Here is a 20,132-nt window from a genome sequence, read left to right on the forward strand (position 1 = left end):
ACATGTTCGCCTGTATCTGGGTTCTCTTGTCCTGTGCCTCAGCCATGGACAACGCAGTGTGCCCCAAGCCTTGGACGTCCTGGCAAATGGCTTTGACGTCTTGCCCCAGGCCTTCCACCACAGACATAGAACATAGAACATAGAAAATACAGCACAGAACAGGCCCTTCGGCCCACGATGTTGTGCCGAACCTTTGTCCTAGATTAATCATAGATTATCATTGAATTTACAGTGCAGAAGGAGGCCATTCGGCCCTTTGAGTCTGCACCGGCTCCGGAAAGAGCACCCTACCCAAACTCAACACCTCCACCCAACACCAAGGGCAATTTTGGACATTAAGGGCAATTTATCATTGGCCAATTCACCTAACCTGCACATCTTTGGACTGTGGGAGGAAACCGGAGCACCCGGAGGAAACCCACGCAGACACGGGGAGGACGTGCAGACTCCGCACAGACAGTGATCCAAGCCGGAATCGAACCTGGGACCCTGGAGCTGTGAAGCATTGTGCTATCCACAATGCTACCGTGCTGCCCTTAAGAACAAATAAATCTACACTATATCATTTTACCGTAATCCATGTACCTATCCAATAGCTGCTTGAAGGTCCCTAATGTTTCCGACTCAACTACTTCCACAGGCAGTGCATTCCATGCCCCCACTACTCTCTGGGTAAAGAACCCACCTCTGATATCCCTCCTATATCTTCCACCTTTCACTTTAAATTTATGTCCCCTTGTAATGGTTTGTTCCACCCGGGGAAAAAGTCTCTGACTGTCTACTCTATCTATTCCCCTGATCATCTTATAAACCTCTATCAAGTCGCCCCTCATCCTTCTCCGTTCTAATGAGAAAAGGCCTAGCACCCTCAACCTTTCCTCGTAAGACCTACTCTCCATTCCAGGCAACATCCTGGTAAATCGTCTTTGCACCTTTTCCAAAGCTTCCACATCCTTCCTAAAATGAGGCGACCAGAACTGTACACAGTACTCCAAATGTGGCCTTACCAAAGTTTTGTACAGCTGCATCATCACCTCACGGCTCTTAAATTCAATCCCTCAGTTAATGAACGCGAGCACACCATTGGCCTTCTTCACAGCTCTATCCACTTGAGTGGCAACTTTCAAAGAGACGCCATCCATTAAATGTTGGCATGTGTGACGACAACGCCTCTTGTGTCTGAAGGTGGCAGGACTCTCCAGCTGCACGTGTAGGTGCTGGAAAGCTGCTGACATCCCCACCTGCAGATTCTGGTTCTGCTTCTGCATCTCCACCAGTGATGGGATCATATTTCCCAAAGTGTAACATCTGTTTGGGTGACAGCTGTTCCCTGGGATCGGGCAGCCCTCCGATCGTCCGTTCCCTCAGGAATCCCTGCCTCCTACTGACATGCTGCAGCATGTGTGTGGTGCTCGCCAGAGGGTGACCCAGGAGCCTGATCACTAACATTACCCACGAGGTGATAGCCTCTGTGATGGTGGATGATGCTGGTGAAAGCAGTGGCGAAACGTTGGTATCTTCTGTGCAGCCACTTCCCTCTCCTTGACCTCACCCGAGAGTTGCAGGTCCTTTTCTTTGATGGGGTGTGGACCCGAATGTCTAGGTTGCCGCCTCCCCTCTTCTGACGCCCCAGTTGATTGTGAGTTGCCTTATACTTGGGGACACAGAAAAAAGATAGTGAGATACTGGGAAGCGTGTTTTATGGTGGTCTATAGCTGGTGGCAAGTGTGTTCAAGGCTCCTGGCCAAAGAGGACAATACACGCGTTGGTGTTTGGTGGAGAGTCGGTTGTAAGGGAGATGCCAGACAGGTGGGGTGTTGTTGGCCCCTAGTGGATTGAGGGCAGATGTGAAGAGTGTGGAACGGGAGTGAAGCCAAGGGCACAGAGAGTTGTGGTGGCTCACCCAAGCTGCTCTTCGGAGGTCATTTATCTTCTTTCTGCATTGCATACCAGTCCTCCTGGTGAGATTGGCAGCACTGACAGCCTTTGCCACCTCATCCCAGGCACTGTTGAGAAGGGTGGGCTTGAGTCTCTGCCCCACCCTGGGCAAGTGGGTGTCCCTCCTTTCTTAAATGGCACCCAGCATTCGTTCTATCTCCAACTCCAAGAATCTGGGGGCTGGTCTGCGTGTAGCCATCTTCTTGGCTGGAATGACCGTCTTTGCCGAGTGGAGCGATTAAAAGCTGCTCTGTCTTGTCAGGTTTGTAATGAGAATCCTGATGCCAGCGGAGCGGGGAATCACTTGGGCTGCACCTGGGCAGCGTGTTGGCTCATTTGCATCACCTGAATTCCACATGGCCAGTGTTCCTAGCGGGGGTGCAAATTACCCACAATTCAAATCCAACGGCAGAACATAGTCTCCCGAACAAAGAATCCTGCCCTTCATTTCCATCTGCTCCATTTGGTCATCCTCTACAGACCATTATAGTTTCTTATTTTCACAAAAATAAAGTTATAGAAAATAATTGAACTTTCTCTGACACAAGCTGTGACTGAAAGAATATATTTTTATTTTTGTGATTTTTTTTTCCCCTCTGGGTCAAGTGAGTGAATTTAATTTCACTGTTAAAAATGCAAGTTTATTCAGGGTACTTTTTCATACCAGTCTCAGGCCGACAGCTTTATAGCGTATAATTGTGAAGTTTTAACCTGAAGATTATGTTGGTAAATATGAGCTTTGTACATAGCTGAGCCTAAACAAACATCGGCTGCACGTTTTGGTCAACATATGCTGAATTTAGCTAAGTTCAAATAATAATTTCTCATTTTGCAGAAGAATTTTGAATTATGCTATAATTCACATTCCTTAGCATCCTAAATTTCAGGCATATTTTTCATGGGAACACTGGAACCCTCAGAGGCAATCTGCTTTTCCATGGTGTATAGCTGGATTGAGTCCATAATAGTTAGTGATCTGGGTTCGGAGGTTTGTGGTAATTATATTATTAATAATAAGAACATTTAACTCCCCTGCTGCCTTTCACATTGTAGAAAGCCAGATGCTGGAGGATAAAATTGGAACCAATCTTTACACCCTCTTATAGGCATTTACTTTCATAGATACATGTTACAAACTTTGGTTTCAATCTGTTTCTGTTGATCGACACACAAACAAATCCTTAGTTAATGCCAACCACCTGCATACAATTAACAATGTCACCTTCATTTATCACAGAAGTCTTTACCCAGAACATGTACTCCGACAATTCTAAACCTCTGATTAGTGTCATCCTGTGACCGTCTGATGACGCACTGGGGGTAATTTTAACAGGTCGGTGGATGAAACTCACCACGGAGAGCATAGATCAGTTTAAAGTATCTCTTAAATTTGTTGAAGGTAATTCTGTACCATTATTGCTTCCTCGCCACCTAAGATGCAGTAGTGAGATCATACAGCTTTTCTCCACCGAGCCAGCCAAAAATTGACAGTCTGCTTAATAAGGGTAGGTGATCTCCCCCATCAGTTGAAACAGTGGATTCAATCTCTCAACCTCTATTTGTACACAATGTGGTTTAACCTTGGTCATTGACTTTTGTAAAAATAATTATTTTACATTTATTACACTACGAAGAATGTTAGGCATGTTTTAAATTAGTTCTCTTGTTCTCCTGTCTTCTTCTGTCCTACTTTTGAATACTTGATCTCTATTTTTATTATTAAATTGACATATAACGAATCAACTCTAACCTTTTGTCCTCTTCATAAAGAAGCTCAAATGCTTTTCTATCCTAATTTCTTCCTACTGATGCTCACCTTCCAATTAGTCTTTCATTGGCTCAAAACTAGGTCTAAGGGCTCCACTCTTTTTTTATATGTGCAATAATCAATAAGCCAGACAGTAGTTTCCGCAGTGGCTAAATAGAGCTCTCTGAGACCTCCGCTGAATTCTGTCATGGCAATCTTCAATGATGTGAGTCATTGATTCGGGTGCACCACAGTTGTAGTCTGGGTTTCCTGCAAGGCCCCACTTGTGTCCATTTGCTGCACAAAAGCTTTTGCCAGGAAATGGTTGAGGAGTGCCCAATGTTGGTGCGGCAAATTGAAGCTGGGTAGATGGGCTGGGGGATCTGTGATGGGGACGTGTTTTTTAATGGTGGTGTGTTGATTCCATTCTATTCCATCAGGCCTCTGCTGTTATTCCTTGGCACTCAGAACAGACATACAGACTTGCAACGTTAACTCTGGTTCTCTCTACACGGATGCTGTCAGACCTGCTGAGTCTTTCCAGTATTTTCTGTTTTTATTTCTGATTTACAGCATTTGCAGTTTTTTGCTTTTATTATGAGTCTAAAGTCCATTTTTACAGCCACTTCAATTTAAAAATGTAAATATTGTCACAGTCCCAGAGGACCACAGGCTGCTCTAACCTTTGAGAGCTGACTGGTGGTGATTTAATCTGAGGGTCACCACACCTCAGGCGAGGGGCAAGGTTGAGAAGGCTGGGCTTTCATGAATAATCTCAGCTGATACGGGAATTGTATCAGCGTTGATGGCATCGCTCTACATCACGAACCAGCCATCCAGCCGAATATAAGGATTACCTGTAAGAATTCATAAAACTAGGAAGCTTAAGCTTCAAAACTTGATGGTGTCGCTGTACCATTGAATCATTCAACACAGAAGGAGCCATTGCAACCAGTGTGATTGTGCTAGCTCTTTGAAAGAACTATTCAATTAGTACCACTCCATTATTCTGTCTTCCTCGCCCTGATATTTCAAAATTTCAAATATGTATCAAATTTCTTTGGAATTTGCTGTTCAATCTGAATTCAGTGCTTTTTTAGGTACTATATTCCACCCAGGTCGTCAATACTCAGTAAATCAGTAAGGTAATCAAAATATTGTGTTTTTCTTGTTTACATCTGATGTGTAATAAATCGAAAACGTTATTGTCCTTCTATATTTTGCCAGTATTCATGATTTCACTGTTGGAGATCACGGCATCCAACCAGATCAACCTCCTGTTTTGGGTAACATCTCATCCATTAGGATAGTAATACAAACAAATGACAATGCAGGAGGTATTATAGAAATTGATCCACAATTCCTCAGTATAGAAGGTAAGTTATTTTTATCCCCCCCTTAATGAAGTATCAATTCGGGTGAAAGAGTATAAGATATGAGTATACAATCCAGAGGATAGCTTTGCTGATAGGGATTGTGACTCAGAGAAACAGGGCTATAGTTTTACAATAGATCATGTTGCCAGGAAACAGATGTATATTTGTACTTATGGGTATTAGAAATAAGACCTAGCTTAAAGTAATTTTAATTCAGTGTTTCTGTATTTGAAAGGGTTAATGACTTCAGTTTGTTTCAGGTGCATGCTTGGTAATGAGGGTTTATGACATGAGAGCAAACAGGGCTTAAAGGAAAATTAGGTTGTTGCTTAGCGACCGGGACCACATGAGGATAGAAAGAACCTCTGAGTTTGTTTTAATTTGGAACCAGGAGAAGCTGGTCAGGATATATAATAATAATCACTTATTGTCACAAGTAGGCTTCAATGAAGTCACTGTGAAAAGCCCCCAGTTGCCACATTCTGGCGCCTGTTCGGGGAGGCCGGTACGGGAATTGAACCCGCGCTGCTGGCATTGTTCTGCATTACAAGTCAGCTATTTAACCCACTGTGCTAAACCAGCCCCTTATCAAGGGAACTGTAGAGAAGCAGACTTCCCAAAAGAAAGCCCAGAAACCAGGGAAGTGAGACAAAAGTATATCTCGGGAAGATAGTTAAGTTAAAGGGACAAAGAACAAAAGGTTGAACAAGATCTTGCTCAGGTGAAGTTAAAGAAAAAAAAATCAGAGAAAGAGTTCTGAATTAAAGAGACAGCTGCAAGAAACAGATTTAAAGCTGGCTAGGTAAGACGCGAGACATCCGAAGTAAATCAAAAGTTTGATATCGTTAAATATCTTATAATTGATTATTCAATGCAGTCTCTATATATTTGACTCTCTGCTTGAGCCTAGCAATGTACAAAAATGTTCAATTTGTTTAGTGAATTATATTAACAGAAGAACATGAATAAAGAAAATATAAATGTTTAGAGAGAACGATTTGTTTATAACTATATATAACTGGATTAAACTGTTAATTCCATATTGCTAATGAGCCCAAATATAACACAAATCTTTCAGATATGAGTTACGAACTGGTAGCGTGATTGCATAGAATTTAATTTAATGACCAGAAGGATTAACAATTATCAACTCTGCATTTAATTCCGCAGTTGAGGAGGACATTGGGATACTTGGAATTCCTTTGATAAGAAAGTGGGGAACATATGGATTTGTCACAGCAGAGTTTGTCTCTCGAGCTATCACAGCAACACCCAATGGAGCTGACTACATTCTTCCTAATGGTACAGTCATATTCTACGATGGACAAAACCAGAGCTTTATCAATGTAACCATTATTGATGACACAGAAAGGTAAGGAAAAATATTTGCTAAAATACCAAAAGCCTTGAGTTGCCACCAGAGTAACCGTTTAATTAAACTGACTCCTCCTGTACGTTCATTAGGTCCCTAAAACCAAATTTGACAAAATAGTTTGAACAAATTATTGCAACAAATATTCCAGAGGAAACATGTGAATAATACAATGTAGTATAGTCATATTTACAGCTTAGATAAAATTTATTCCATAAGTTTAACATTCACCAATCTGGGGCTTGGTCTTGCAGCTTGCTGGTGGATGGTGAATCTGGGCACCATGCCAGAGGATACATTCCCAGCCCCTACCCACCTGCTCCTACTGCAGATTTGTAAGTGACAGGGGAAACATCAGTAGGCCTGCTTGCTTATGGGCTAATGAGGACTTTAAGTGGTCAATTAATGGCCACTTAAGGGCATCTTTGTGCCAGTGGTGATGTGGGGGGGGGGGGGTGAGCTAGTGAAGGGAGCATCAGTGCCAAGTGCAAGGGGGCTGGTGCTTCCTTTTTGGACACACCCTCACCCCCCAAATATATTCTCCCACCCAAAATTTCCCCTGCCCGTCTACCCTACCCAGGCCTTCCAACCTGGCCCCATCCCTGCACTTATCTTGAATTTTGGCTCTGTTGGGACTCACTGTAGTCCCAGCAGTGGGGACTGTTTCCAATGGTACTGCAGGGACCAGAGAGCTGAGAACCATTTGATTGTTCAACAACTCTCAGAGGCAGGATTTGCTTCCCAATTGGGTCTGATGTTTCATCCTAAGCTCATTAATCGCCCAACAGTCAATATTTGGGTTTGGGGTGAGCCAACCAAGTTGGGGGGAGGGGAGGGGGGCCTTTTAAGGCGAGAATGGCCGATCTCACCTCTTGGTATCAAATCCAACCCCGAATGTATGGTTCCTGCAAGACATCACTTCCAACAATACACATAGTCTACACTTCAACTGTTCCTGAAATAAAACCTAGCGTTCTGTCAATGGGCACAATCAACAAGTTGGTTCTGGTCGAAATTTCCACCACGAGTGTGTACTTTATAAAGTACTTTACTTAACCATTATTTATTCCTTGCCTGGAACAGCAAGTCTGGACATTTTCTAACACATATGTTGATAATCTACTGTTTAATCTTTTGTGCAATGATTACATTTACTGTGCAGTTTTGAAGTGGAAGCCAGATTGATATTTGTAGTTTATTTCCCTGCAGCGAACCTGCGGAGGAGTTTGAGATTCAGTTGACTGCAGCAACAAGAGGAGCAATACTTGGAACACAACTCACCATCAGAGTAACCATCCGTAAAAGTGACTCCATCGGTGGGACCATTAGATTCTTAAATCTGACCCATCTCACCATCCCTAATCCTAATATAACAAAGATACTAATGCTGATGTTGGAAAGGACAGGAGGATTTACTGGTGATGTGCAAGTAGGTTTGAGTTTATCCCCATCTAATAGATATTTTTCAATAATGAAAAATGATATGATCCCAGAGTGGAACCTGGCTTGATAGATCCTAACCTTTTTAAATGGCAAATTATGTGTAATGTGAGCAAATGTGAAATTGCCCATTTTGACAGGAAAAATAAAAAAGACGCTTATTATCTAAATGGTGAGAGATTGCAGAGCTCTGAGGTGTAGAGGGCATGAATTACAAAAGGCTAAGTCCAGAAAGTACAAGTACAGTACAAGTACAGAAGCAATTAGGAAAGCTAATAGAATGTTATAATTTAACATGAGGGGAATTGATCAGAAAATAGGGAGGCTACGCTTCAGTTGTACAGGACACTGATGAGACCACATCTGGCGTATGATGTGTTGGGTGTTCTGGATCACACATAGGTCACCAACACTTGAAGTAGTGAAACACTATTTTATTAAAAGGTTAACTATTTAAACATACTTGAACTGTGGGTAAATACGATACTAGCTTTAGCTAAAGACCTTTGCCTTGTCCTAACCAGTTGATGCACTCAGCACATGGTGAATGTCTGTGTTACAGGCTGTGAGCTCTGTCCTCCTAGCTAGCTGCTACTCGAATGAGCGGGAACTCTGATGCCCCCTGTCTTTATAGTGCGTGTGCTCTCACTGGTGATTGGCTGTGGTGTTGTGTATGTTGATTGGTCCCACTGTGTGTCCATCAGTGTGTGTCTGCACCATGGTGTATATTATGATATCCTCCCTTTTATATAAAAAAATGTGCCTGCGTGACAATAGTGTGTGGTGAATGTTCCTGACTACGTGTGTGTGAAATATTTACAGGACTATTTACATAAAACTAAGCTATTTACATGGGAAGGTGCCTGGTGCAGAAAAAACAGTGCGTCAAAAAATAACAAAAACAAATAACGAGATAAACACTATATACAAACCACTTGAACGATTAAACGGAAGAACAGAACAGACCAGAGAGTCCATTAGTGCACAAAGTTCTCAAATTAAGTCTCTGAGGTGGGCGACAAATTCTGGTTGACCGCCTCAAGGGTGGGTCAGGAGCCACCGGCTGAGGAGCGGGCTGGACTGCGTCAGAGTGAGGAGGATGCAGAGTGATCGGAATCTCTGCATAGTCCAGGTCAGGGACAACAGGAGGGCGTAGCACCTGCGGAGGATCACGTAGCAAGTGCGGAACGAGATGAAGGGCATGTCGATTACGGCGCAGAATGGAACCATCTGGTAGACGAACCAGGAACGAGCGGGGAGCCACCTGCCGAAGAACCACAGCGGTTGCAGACCAGCCACCATCCGGAAGATGGATGCGGATGTTATCATCTGGAGCCAGAGCAGGGCGATCAGCTGAACGGGAGTCATGAGCCGCCTTGTGCTGTGCACGAGACAGTTGCATTCGTTGAAGGACCGGAACGTGGTCGAGGTTTGGGACGTGAATGGACGGCACCGTCGTCCTCAGTGTGCGACCCATGAGCAGCTGGGCTGGCGATAGGCCAGTGGACAGTGGGGCTGAGCGATAGGCCAGTAGGGCGAGGTCGATGTCGGATCCCTCATCGGCAGCCTTGCAGAGGAGCCGTTTGACTATGTGGACGCCCTTCTCCGCTTTGCCATTGGATTGGGGGTACAGGGGACTGGATGTCACATGCACAAAGTTGTACCTCCTGGCAAGGTTTGACCATTCCTGGCTTACGAAGCAGGGGCCATTGTCCGACATCACAGTGAGTGGGATGCCGTGACGAGCAAAAGTGTCCTTACAGGCACGGATGACTGCAGATGATGTGATGTCATGCAAACGTACCACCTCCGGGTAGTTTGAAAAATAGTCTACAATCAGAACATAGTCCCTGCCCAGCGCGTGGAACAGGTCGATGCCGACCTTGGACCAAGGAAATGTGACCAACTCATGCGACTGTAGGGTCTCACGTGGTTGGGCCGGCTGGAACTGCTGACAGGTGGGGCAGTTGAGCACTGTGTTGGCGATGTCGTCATTGATGCCGGGCCAGTACACTGCCTCTCGGGCCCGTCGGCGGCACTTCTCCACGCCAAGATGGCCCTCGTGTAGCTGTTCCAAGACAAGCTGGCGCATGCTGTGCGGGATAACAATGCGGTCCAGCTTCAGGAGGACACCATCGACTACCGCCAGATCATCTCTGATATTGTAGAACTGCGGGCATTGGCCCTTAAGCCACCCGTCTGTCAGGTGGCGCATGACACACTGTAGCAGGGGGTCAGCCGCAGTCTCGCAGCGAATTTGGACGAGGCGTTCATCCGTGGCCGGTAGATTGGAGGCCACATGGACGTTAACCTGGCAGACGAATCCCGCTGGGTCACACGGGGTGTTGACTGCCCTGGACAGAACATCGGCTATGATCAGGTCTTTGCCCGGGGTGTTAAAGGTACCCAGTTTCCTGCTGGATCTGTCTAGTTGAATGTGCCAGAATCCTTTCGAGGCGTCAAGTTTGGCGAAGAGCTTGGCACGAGCCATCTCGCATGTGACCTCTTCGCGTTTGGGGATTGGGTAATGCTCCCTCATTATGTTGCGATTCAGATCCTTTGGATCAATGCAGATTCTGAGCTCGCTGGAAGGCTTTTTTAAGCACACCATGGAACTGACCCAGTCGATTAGTTCCGTAACTCTGGAGATCACTCCTTGGTCTTGGAGGTCCTGCAGCTGCTGCTTGAGGCGGTCCTTGAGGGGTGCTGGGACTCTGCGAGGTGCATGCATCACAGGCGTGGCGTTCTGTTTGAGTAGGACCTTGTAAGTATATGGGAGCGTGCCCATGCCTTCGAAGACGTTGTGGTGCTGGTCGATGATGGCGTTGAGTTGCGCCCTAAAGTCAGCATCCTGGAAGGCAGACGTGTCATCAGGAGAGATAGAGTGAACTCTTTGAACAAGGTTTAGCAGCATGCATGCCTGTGCGCCATGTAGAGAGTCCTTCGAGGAGCCCACGATCTCGAAAGGAAGGATGGCTTTTCGTGACTTGTGCGTCACTTCAAGTTGGCACGAGCCGGTAGCAGGAATGATGTTGCCATTGTAGTCCAATAGCTGGCAGGCCGATGGAAGAATGGTTGGTTTGACACGAAGGCTTTGGAAAGCAAACCACGCCATGAGATTGGTGGAGGCACCAGTGTCCAGGCGGAATCGTATTTGGGATCGGTTGACCGTCAGGGTGGCACACCACTCATCGTCTGGATCGATGCTGTATACCGACAGCGGCTGGTGTCTTTGCTTCGGGGACAGCCTGTGTTTCGTTACGACACTGACTCGAAATGGCGCCTTCAGGTCCTCGGTGTCACTGCTGCATGTGAGGTCCGCATCGGACTCGGTGACCGTGGGTTGAATTGCCCGAACATTCCTGCGAGGCTGGCTGAAGCGATAAGAATTGGAAGGCTGAGCTGCTCGACAACAGGCAGCATAGTGGCCAAGTCTTCCACTTCGTAGGCATTGTCGAGATTTTGCGGGGCATTGCCGCTATAAATGGGAAGAGTCACAGTTGCCGCATGTCGTGACGTCAGCACGTTTGCTGCACCAACGCGCATGCGCGGTGCGGTCATGCATGGTGCGTGCCTGCGCATTACGTTCCTCCACATCGCCGTCCACTCATTTGGTGCGTACAAGCGCGGGAGTCACGAAAAGCGTGCGAAATGGCCGCTCTCATCCAGGCTGAGGCCCTGGAGGTGCTCAATCACTTGGACCCGTTCCGCCTCGTGGGGACCTTGCCGCGCCGTTTCAGCCGCTTGTGTATGGGAGTACCGACTGGTGGCATTTTCATGTAGGACACGGGTCTTGATGGCGGTCGCTAGGGTGAGTTGTTTACTATGAGGAGCTGCTGACGTAGGGGGTCCGACTGAACACCGAAAACGATCTGGTCGCGTATCATGGAGTTGGAGGTGGGCCCGTAGCTGCAAGATTGCGCCAGGCTGTGGAGGTGCGTTAGAAAGGATTGGAAAGGTTCATCCTTATCCTGCAAATGCTGCAGGAACACGTAGAGTTCGAAACTTTCATTCACCTCTATGCTGCAGTGAGTGTCAAATTTGAGGAGAACCGTCTTGAACTTCGTCTTGTCTCCGTCATCTGCAAAGGTGAGAGAGTTGAAAATGTGGATGGCATGTTCCCCGGCCGTGGAGAGGAGAAGAGAAATCTTTCTGGTGTCCGAGGCGCCCTCCCTGTCCGTGGCTTCGAGGAAGAGCTGGAAGCGCTGTTTGAAAATCTTCCAGTTGGCCCCGAGGTTGCCGGCGATGCGGAGCGGTGGCGGCGGGCTGACGTTGTCCATGTTGCAGGATGACGGAATGCTGGTGGAAGGAAGATCACTTGCAGGTAGGTCTAAGAAGTGCTAGTATGCAACCAATCCTGGTATCATGATGTGTTGGGTGTTCTGGATCGCACACAGGTCACCACACTTGAAGTAGTGCAACACTATTTTATTAAAAGGTTAACTATTTAAACATACTTGAACTGTGGGTAAATATGATACCAGCTTTAACTAAAGACCTTTGCCTTGTCCTACCCAGTTGATGCACTCAGCACACAGTGAATATCTGTGTTGCAGGCTGAGAGCTCTGTGCTCCTAGCTAGCTGCTACTCGAATGAACGGGAACGCTGATGCCCCTGTCTCTATAGTGCGCATGCTCTCACTGGTGATTGGCTGCGGTGTTGTGTATGTTGATTGGTCCCACTGTGTGTCCATCAGTGTGTGTCTGCACCATGATATACTGGTGTATATTATGACAGCGTATTGTGTACAATATTGGTCTCCTTATTTCAAAAAATATGTTAGAAATAGTTCAAAGAATGTTTACTCGACTAATACCAGGAATGGGCATGCTGTCTTATGAGGAAAGGTTAGAGAAGTTAGGTTTGTATCCACTGGAGTTTAGAAGAGTAAGATCTACACTTTTAAGATCCTGAGGGGTATTGATGGAGTGGATGTGGAGGTGGTGTCTCCTCTTGCCGGAGAATCTAGAACTAGGTCTCACTTTTTTTAGGAAGTGGTCACTCATTTAAGATGGAGATGAGAATTTTTCTCTCTCAGAGGGTCATGAGCCTCTCGAATTCTCTTCCTCAAAAGGCAGTGAAAGCAGAATCCTTCATTAATTTTAAGACAGAGCCTGATAGATTCTTGATTAACAGGGGGTGTAAGGTTATAGGCGGTAGGCAGGAATGTGGGATTCAAATTACAAGCAGATCAGCCATGATCTTATTGAATGGCAGAGCGGCTCGAGGAGCCAAAAAACCTACTATTACTCCTAATTCATATGTTCATATAAATGTTAGCGACGACACAGAGATTTCTTTGCACCTCAAAAAAAAGTACCGGAAGATATTTTACAGTCAGAAACCTGATTAACATAATCAGACTATAAATTACTATAAAGCTGCAAAATCCTTTGAAATATTGAAGGTTAATGATCAATATTATGACACTGCTGTGATAGTCAAAAGCATTAGGATATATTCTGGCCTCTTTACCACTCCTGATCTTCATTACCCCATCATTTGGAGCCATGCTTTCAACTGTCAAAGATCTAAACCATGCAATTTTCTCCCTAAACCTCTCTGCCTCTTTATCTTGCTTTCCTTTGTCTTTAAGTTGCTCCTTAAAGCCCAACTCTTGGCCTCTGCCCTAATATCTACCCATGTGACTCCATGTCAAAGCTTGGTTCATGGCATTCCTGTGAAGTGCCTTGATAAATTTTACTTGGAGCGATGTACAAGAACAATGCTGTTGTATATTCGTGATTCAGTTTGACATGTATTTGAATCTAGTCCCTCATCATGTATTTTACCTGTAATGGACTCAAAGCAACCAGGGATGGGCACTGACTGTGACCTTGCTGGTGTTACTGTATCCCAAGAATAATTAAAATATATCTTCAACAATTAAATATAAAACCAGACGTACAATTTCAATTTTGTGCCATGTCTTGGCTTTCAGCTCCATTGAGAATACTGCATGCACTTTTAGTCCCCTCACAGATAGGGAATATCAAGGCCATGGAAAAAAAACCCCACAGGAAATGCACTTGATTGATACCTAGTTTAAGATAGATTTTTGTGTAAGGTTATATGAATTGCGAAATTGAGTGAAGTTAAAAGATAGAAAAATCCCAAGTGTGGAAGTTCGAGGAGTTAAAGGTTAAAATTTAGGAAAATCACCAAGGATGAGGCATGGAAAGAAACTTAATGCATGCAACTTTCAGTAAGTTAGTTGCAACTTTCTGCATATATCTTCAAGGTGAATTAAGCTGATCTGCACTACATGTCAACGTACATTCATTCAACAATAGTCATTAATGTATGCAACTGGTGAGGGGTCTCACCCTTTGTTGAAATTTGTCCGTGCATAATTTCTTCGATCGTTTAAATCTATGGTTGAATAATTATACACTAAAGATTGAGAAATGTGCCTCTGACAGGTGAACCCCACCTCCCCACTCCGAAAGCACCACCTGGTCATCCCTCAGCTCTCCGTACCACCACCCTCTCTGTGCTGCTCTGCTCCACCACCACCACCACCACCCCCCCCCCCCCCCCCCCCCCCCCGCAACCACAAAAACTCCACTTTTCTTCTGTCCACCAAATGTGGGAGGTAGGAATGTCAAAAAATGTTCCCACTAATTTATTTTCCTTCCAATTATGTTTTTGTGATCCTTGTAACTCACTACCATTTTTCCCCCTAGATAAAATGGAACATTCTGGGTCCAAACTCAGATTCAACCTTATTATCATCCAACACAGACATAGGTGACCCTGTGAATGGATCATTCTATTTTAGAGACGGGGAGACTGGGAATAGAATCATTGAATTGAATGTCTTACCACATGGAGAAATTGAAATACAAGAGACTTTCATCATCCAACTTAGCATGGACTTCGGTGAAGCAGAAATTGACCATAAAGTTGGGAAAGTATTATTAACAGTAAGTGATTGTGGAATGAATAGTAGTTTAAACTACTCTTTGGATATATAATACCCTCTTGATTTTTTTTCTTCTGTTCAAATTACATTACACTCCAGGCTTGACATCATATAATCATGTTTTATTTGTCTGTCAACAACCTATAAATCATCCATTGAAATACAGAGCTTCTGAATAATGTGTTGAAAATCTTCCCCGATATCCCACTTCCATTAACATGGCATATGTTTGTGGCATTGCTATTTTGTTCAAATTTTTATTAAAATGCATTATACGGAAGCTTCACCTTGTACAATTATCATTGATATCCTGAATATATAACTAAGCAATCTTTTTCTGGTAATATTTTCTATTTAATTTTCCCTCTCCATTTCTGATCTCCCAGATATACGCAGTGGCATTCGGCTAAACCAGCAGCTGGTGTGCCCTTTCTATACTATTCTTGGATGAGTTTCTAAAGAATTGTGTGATGGTGGCAGATTGTTAATAACCTCTAATGCCTTCCCCTCGCTTTGTGTGAGCAAACAAATAGGTCTTCTGCAAAGAGGAGCATTCGACCTCGACAAAATTTGGGATTGAATCCATAGCCTGCTGTACTATGACACCAATATTTTAGTGCTCTCGCCAAGCTCTACACATTGCGCTGCCCTCTTTATTCAGCAGTAGTAAATTGATTAGCAGATTTTAAATTTTGTATTACACAATGTTTCACTGTCCGACTGCGTACAGCTTGATGATTTTGCTTTGGTTGCTCCAGGATTGGAGATGAGTTAACGGTTGCATACCTGAGACTATTCAGGGTTCGGAATAAACGTATCTAATTTTTGAGAAGGATCATCAATAATTTTATAAATTTCAGAAATTATGAAAATTCTTTTTTTTTCATTCCTTAGATACTAAAGTTTGGAAATCCCAATGGACTAGTGCAGTTTACTGAGGGGTCTTTGGGTATAAAGACTTACTTGGAACCATCTAATCAAGAAGAACTGTTAAATATTACGTTCTTTATAATAAGAACTAAAGGAACAATAGGGGATGTGAAGGTAATACTGTTACTTGCAACAATTTATTTTTGCTTTTTGATTTAATTGAACACTTAAATTAATCGTGGAAATCTTTCAAACTATAAATTGCATATCATATAATGTACATGTGTGAACAGTATGAAGCAATGGAAGTCATTGCCATTATCACTAGTTAACAGAGTGAAGATTGCTGAAATAAACATCCTTTTATGTTGTTTCACATCTTTTAGCTACTCAGAATCAATATTCAATTTCTCAGCTTCAGAGATATAACTCACCAGATTTTCTGTTTCTTGTAAACAACAAGCAAATAATGGGGCTGAGTACTGCGTCACAGTGCTGACATTGTGCACGCATAATGTGCATCAAGCAATGCGAGACCAACCTTACTTGCAAAGTGTACTGATTTCCAGGATGCAACTTTCAGGCACTTGAATTTAATTTTGTAGGGGACACTCCCCCACCCCCAACCTCATTGTATTCTTGGCCTAATTATGTCTCATTCATATTTTCTATAGCCCCTTCATTTCACTTCCTTAATTATCATTATTGAAAAGCCCCAGGTGAAGAATTTCTATGAGCAACCATTGACAATGTAAGCCCCTTAAAGTCAGAGACAGGGGCATTTATAGTGGGGAACAAAGAAATGGCTGACCAACTAAATAGATACTTTGGCTCTGTCTTCATAAAGGAGGATACAAATAACATTCCAGAAATGTTGGGGAAACAGGTTTTAGTGAAAGGGAGGAACTGAAGGAAATCTGTGCTAGTCGGGAAATGGTGTTGGAAAAATTGATGGGATAAATTCCCAGAGCCTGATGATCTACATCCCAGAATACTTAAGGAAGTGGGCCAGAAATAGTAGACGCATGGGTGATCATTTTCCAAGATTCTGTAGACTGTAGAACAGTATCTACGGATTGGAGGGTAGCTAAAGTAACTCCACTATTTCAAAAGCGTGGTAAAGAGAAAACGGGGAAGTATAGACCAGTTAGCCTGATGTCTGTAGTAGGAAAAATGCTAAAATGCAGTATAAAATATGTAATAGCAGAGCAATTGGAAAACAGTGGCAGGATCGGACAGAGTGAGGAGGGATTTATGAAAGGGAAAGCCATGCTTGAGAAATCTACTTGACATCTTCGAGGATGTAGCTCGTGGAGTTCATCAAGGGGAGTCATTGGATGTGGTTATTTGGACTTTCAAAAGGTTTTCAACAAGGCCCCACAAAAGAGATTAGTATGTAAAATTGAAGCACATGGGATTGGGGGTAATGTATTAAGATCAATAGAAAACTGGTTGGCCGACAAGAAACAGAGTAGGAATAAGTGGGTCTTTTTCCAAATGGCAGGCAGTGACTAGTGGGGTACTGCGGGGATCAGTGCTCGGACCCCAGCTGTTCACAATATATAATAATGATTTAGATGAGGGAACTAAATATATCTCCAAATTTGCAGATGACACAAAGCTGGGTGGGAGTGTGATCTGTGAGGAGGATGCAGAGATGCCTCAATGTGATTTGGACAAGTTGAGTGAGTGGCAAATGTATGGCAGATGCAGTAGAATGTGGATAAATGTGAGGTTATGGACTTTGATTGAAAAAAGAGGAAGGCAGATTATTATCTGGATGGCTATAGATTGAGAGAGGGCAATGTGCAATGCGACCTGGGCCGGGAAAATCCCCCAACCAACGGGCGGGCCCTACCGGCGCCAAAGAGTGGCGTGAACCACTCTGGCGTAGGGCCGCCCGAAAGTTGCAGTATCCTCCGCACTTCCAGGGGCTAGGCCAGCACTGGAGCGGTTGGCGCCGTGCCAACCGGCATCGAAGGGCCTCCGCCGGCCGGCACGAGTTGGCACGCGCAGAACCGCTGGCGTGATCCCTGTGCACGCGCAGGGGGTTTCCTCTCCGCGCTGGCCATGGCAGAGCTTTACAGAGGCCGGCGCGGAGGGAAAGAGTGCCCCCCCGGCACAGGCCCGCCCGCAGATCGGTGGGCCCCGATCGCGGGCCAGGCCACCGTGGGGGGCCCCCCCCCGGGGGCTGGATCCCCCCGCGCCCCCTGAGGACTCTGCAAGCTGCCCTCAAAGCCAGGTCCCGTCGGTATGGACCTTGTCTAATCCACGCCGGTGGGACCGGCTGAAAATGGGCGGCCGCTCGGCCCATCGGGGCCCAGAGAATCGTCAGGGGGGCCACTGCCAAACGGTCCCCAATCAGCGCGACGTGATCCCCGCCCCCGCCAAAAAACCGGCGCCGGAGCATTCGGCAGCCGGCGTCGGAGCAGTGGGGCGGGGTTCACGCCGCCCCCACCACGGCGATTCTCTGACCCAGCGGGGGGTCGGAGAATCCCGCCCTAGGTGTCCTTGTACTCAAGTCGCTGAAAGTAAGCATTCAGGTGCAGCAGGCATTGAAGAAGGTGTAAATGGTATGTTGGCAGTCACAGTGAGAGGGTTTGAGTACAGGAGGAGGGATGTCTTGCTGCAATTATACAGGGCCTTGGTGAGACCACACCTGGAATATTGTGTGCAGTTTTGGTCTCCTTATCTGAGGATGGATATTCTTGCTTTGGAGGTTGTGCAACGAAGGTTTACCAAACTGATTCCTGAAATGGCGGGATTGACGTGTGAGGAGGGATTGCGTTGATTAGGATTATATTTGTTGGAGCTCAGAAAAAATGAGGGGGGATCTGATAGAAACCTATAAAATTCTAACATGACTAGACAGGATAGATGCAGAACGATGTTCCCGATGGTTGGCGAGTCCAGAACTAGGGGTCACAGTTTGAAGTTCAGGGTAGACGATTTTGGACTGAGATAAAGAAAAATGTCTTCACCCAGAGAATGGTGAGTCTGTGAAGTCAAAACCTTGTATGTTCTGAAGAAGTAGTCAGATATAGATCTTGGGAATAAAAGGACCAAAGGATATGGGGGGGGAAGGCGGGAACAGGTTGCCGAGTTGGAAGATCAGCCAGGATCATAATGAATAGCAGAGCGGCAGAACTATGGGGCCACTCATTGTTTGAAACCCAACATGGTGCTGATTATGGGATGGAATGATGATTGTTGTAATAGAGAAGGTGGAATGAGGGGGAGCTTGAAGTGCTTTCTGTGGAGGAGAGGTTGGAGTTTGGGGACTCAAAGTGACCACAGCTGCAAAGTAGATGCAGGCTGAATTTTCTGACTTGCAATATTATTTTTACTTTTTGATTCGATTGAACTAAAGAAATGTTAGTGGTTCTGCAGATAGTATTTCTTGCTCCCACCTTCCTCCTACTTTCTCCTGCTTGCTTGGAGATAGATACTTGAAAAGACAGGCCTTTTCTAGCCAAACCCAACAGTTGTGCCTGGTGACACTGGGGCAGACACATTCTGCCTTCATCCCCGCTGCACAATTGCATGCGGTGCCTGTAGCTGCAGTACGCATTTACAGTCTGCATCGTAATTGTTTGTTTGACTGCATGTGTGTGGAAGTGGTGCCCACTTCTGTTCCCACCATTGGAAAAGGTGCTCTTTTCATTAGATTCCACCCATCATGCCTAATGGCACTTTTTCAGGCTGCAAGACCTTTGCTTAAATATTACCAGATTTCTGGATCTTTTTTTTTTCTATTTTTAAAATAAATTTAGAGTACCCGAGTCATTTTTTTCAATTAAGGGGCAATTTAGCGTGGCCAATCCACCTACCCTGCACATTTTTGGGATGTGGGGGCGAAACCCACGCAAAGGAGGAGAGAATGTGCAAACCCCACACGGACGGTGACCCAGAGCCGGTATCGAACCTGGGACCTCGGCGCCGTGAGGCAGCAGTGCTAACCACTGTGCCACAGTGCTGCCCAATAACATAGAACATGGAAAATACAGCACATAACAGGCCCTTCGGCCCACGATGTTGTGCCGAACCTTTGTCCTAGATTAATCATAGATTACCATTGAATTTACAGTGCAGAAGGAGGCCATTCGGCCCCCTGAGTCTGCACCGGCTCTTGGAAAGAGCACCCTACGCAAACTCAACACCTCCACCCAACACCAAGGGCAATTTTGGACACTAAGGGCAATATATCATGGCCAATCCACCTACCCTGCACATCTTTGGACTGTGGGAGGAAACCGGAGCACCCGGAGGAAACCCACGCAGACACGGGGAGGACATGCAGACTCCGCACAGACAGTGACCCAAGCCGGAATCGAACCTGGGACCCTGGAACTGTGAAGCAATTGTGCGATCCACAATGCTACCGTGCTGCCCTTAAGAACACATAAATTTACACTATATCATTTTACCGTAATCCATGTACCTATCCAATAGCTGCTTGAAGG

At 45.3% G+C, this 20,132-nt stretch overlaps 1 protein-coding gene across 1 annotated transcript in view; it reads left to right on the forward strand.

The window, feature by feature from the left end:
* The window catches only part of adgrv1 (adhesion G protein-coupled receptor V1), a 981,490-nt gene that overhangs the window by 479,428 nt on the left and 481,930 nt on the right, over window positions 1-20,132 (forward strand). The window contains exons 65-69 of the mRNA XM_072516264.1: window positions 4,913-5,061; window positions 6,232-6,433; window positions 7,643-7,862; window positions 14,561-14,800; window positions 15,694-15,843. Coding sequence (XP_072372365.1) covers window positions 4,913-5,061; window positions 6,232-6,433; window positions 7,643-7,862; window positions 14,561-14,800; window positions 15,694-15,843 — 961 coding nt within the window. The remainder of the gene's footprint in view (window positions 1-4,912; window positions 5,062-6,231; window positions 6,434-7,642; window positions 7,863-14,560; window positions 14,801-15,693; window positions 15,844-20,132) is intronic.

The sequence above is a fragment of the Scyliorhinus torazame genome, chromosome 9 (assembly GCF_047496885.1).
Source record: "Scyliorhinus torazame isolate Kashiwa2021f chromosome 9, sScyTor2.1, whole genome shotgun sequence".
Lineage (NCBI taxonomy): Eukaryota > Metazoa > Chordata > Chondrichthyes > Carcharhiniformes > Scyliorhinidae > Scyliorhinus > Scyliorhinus torazame.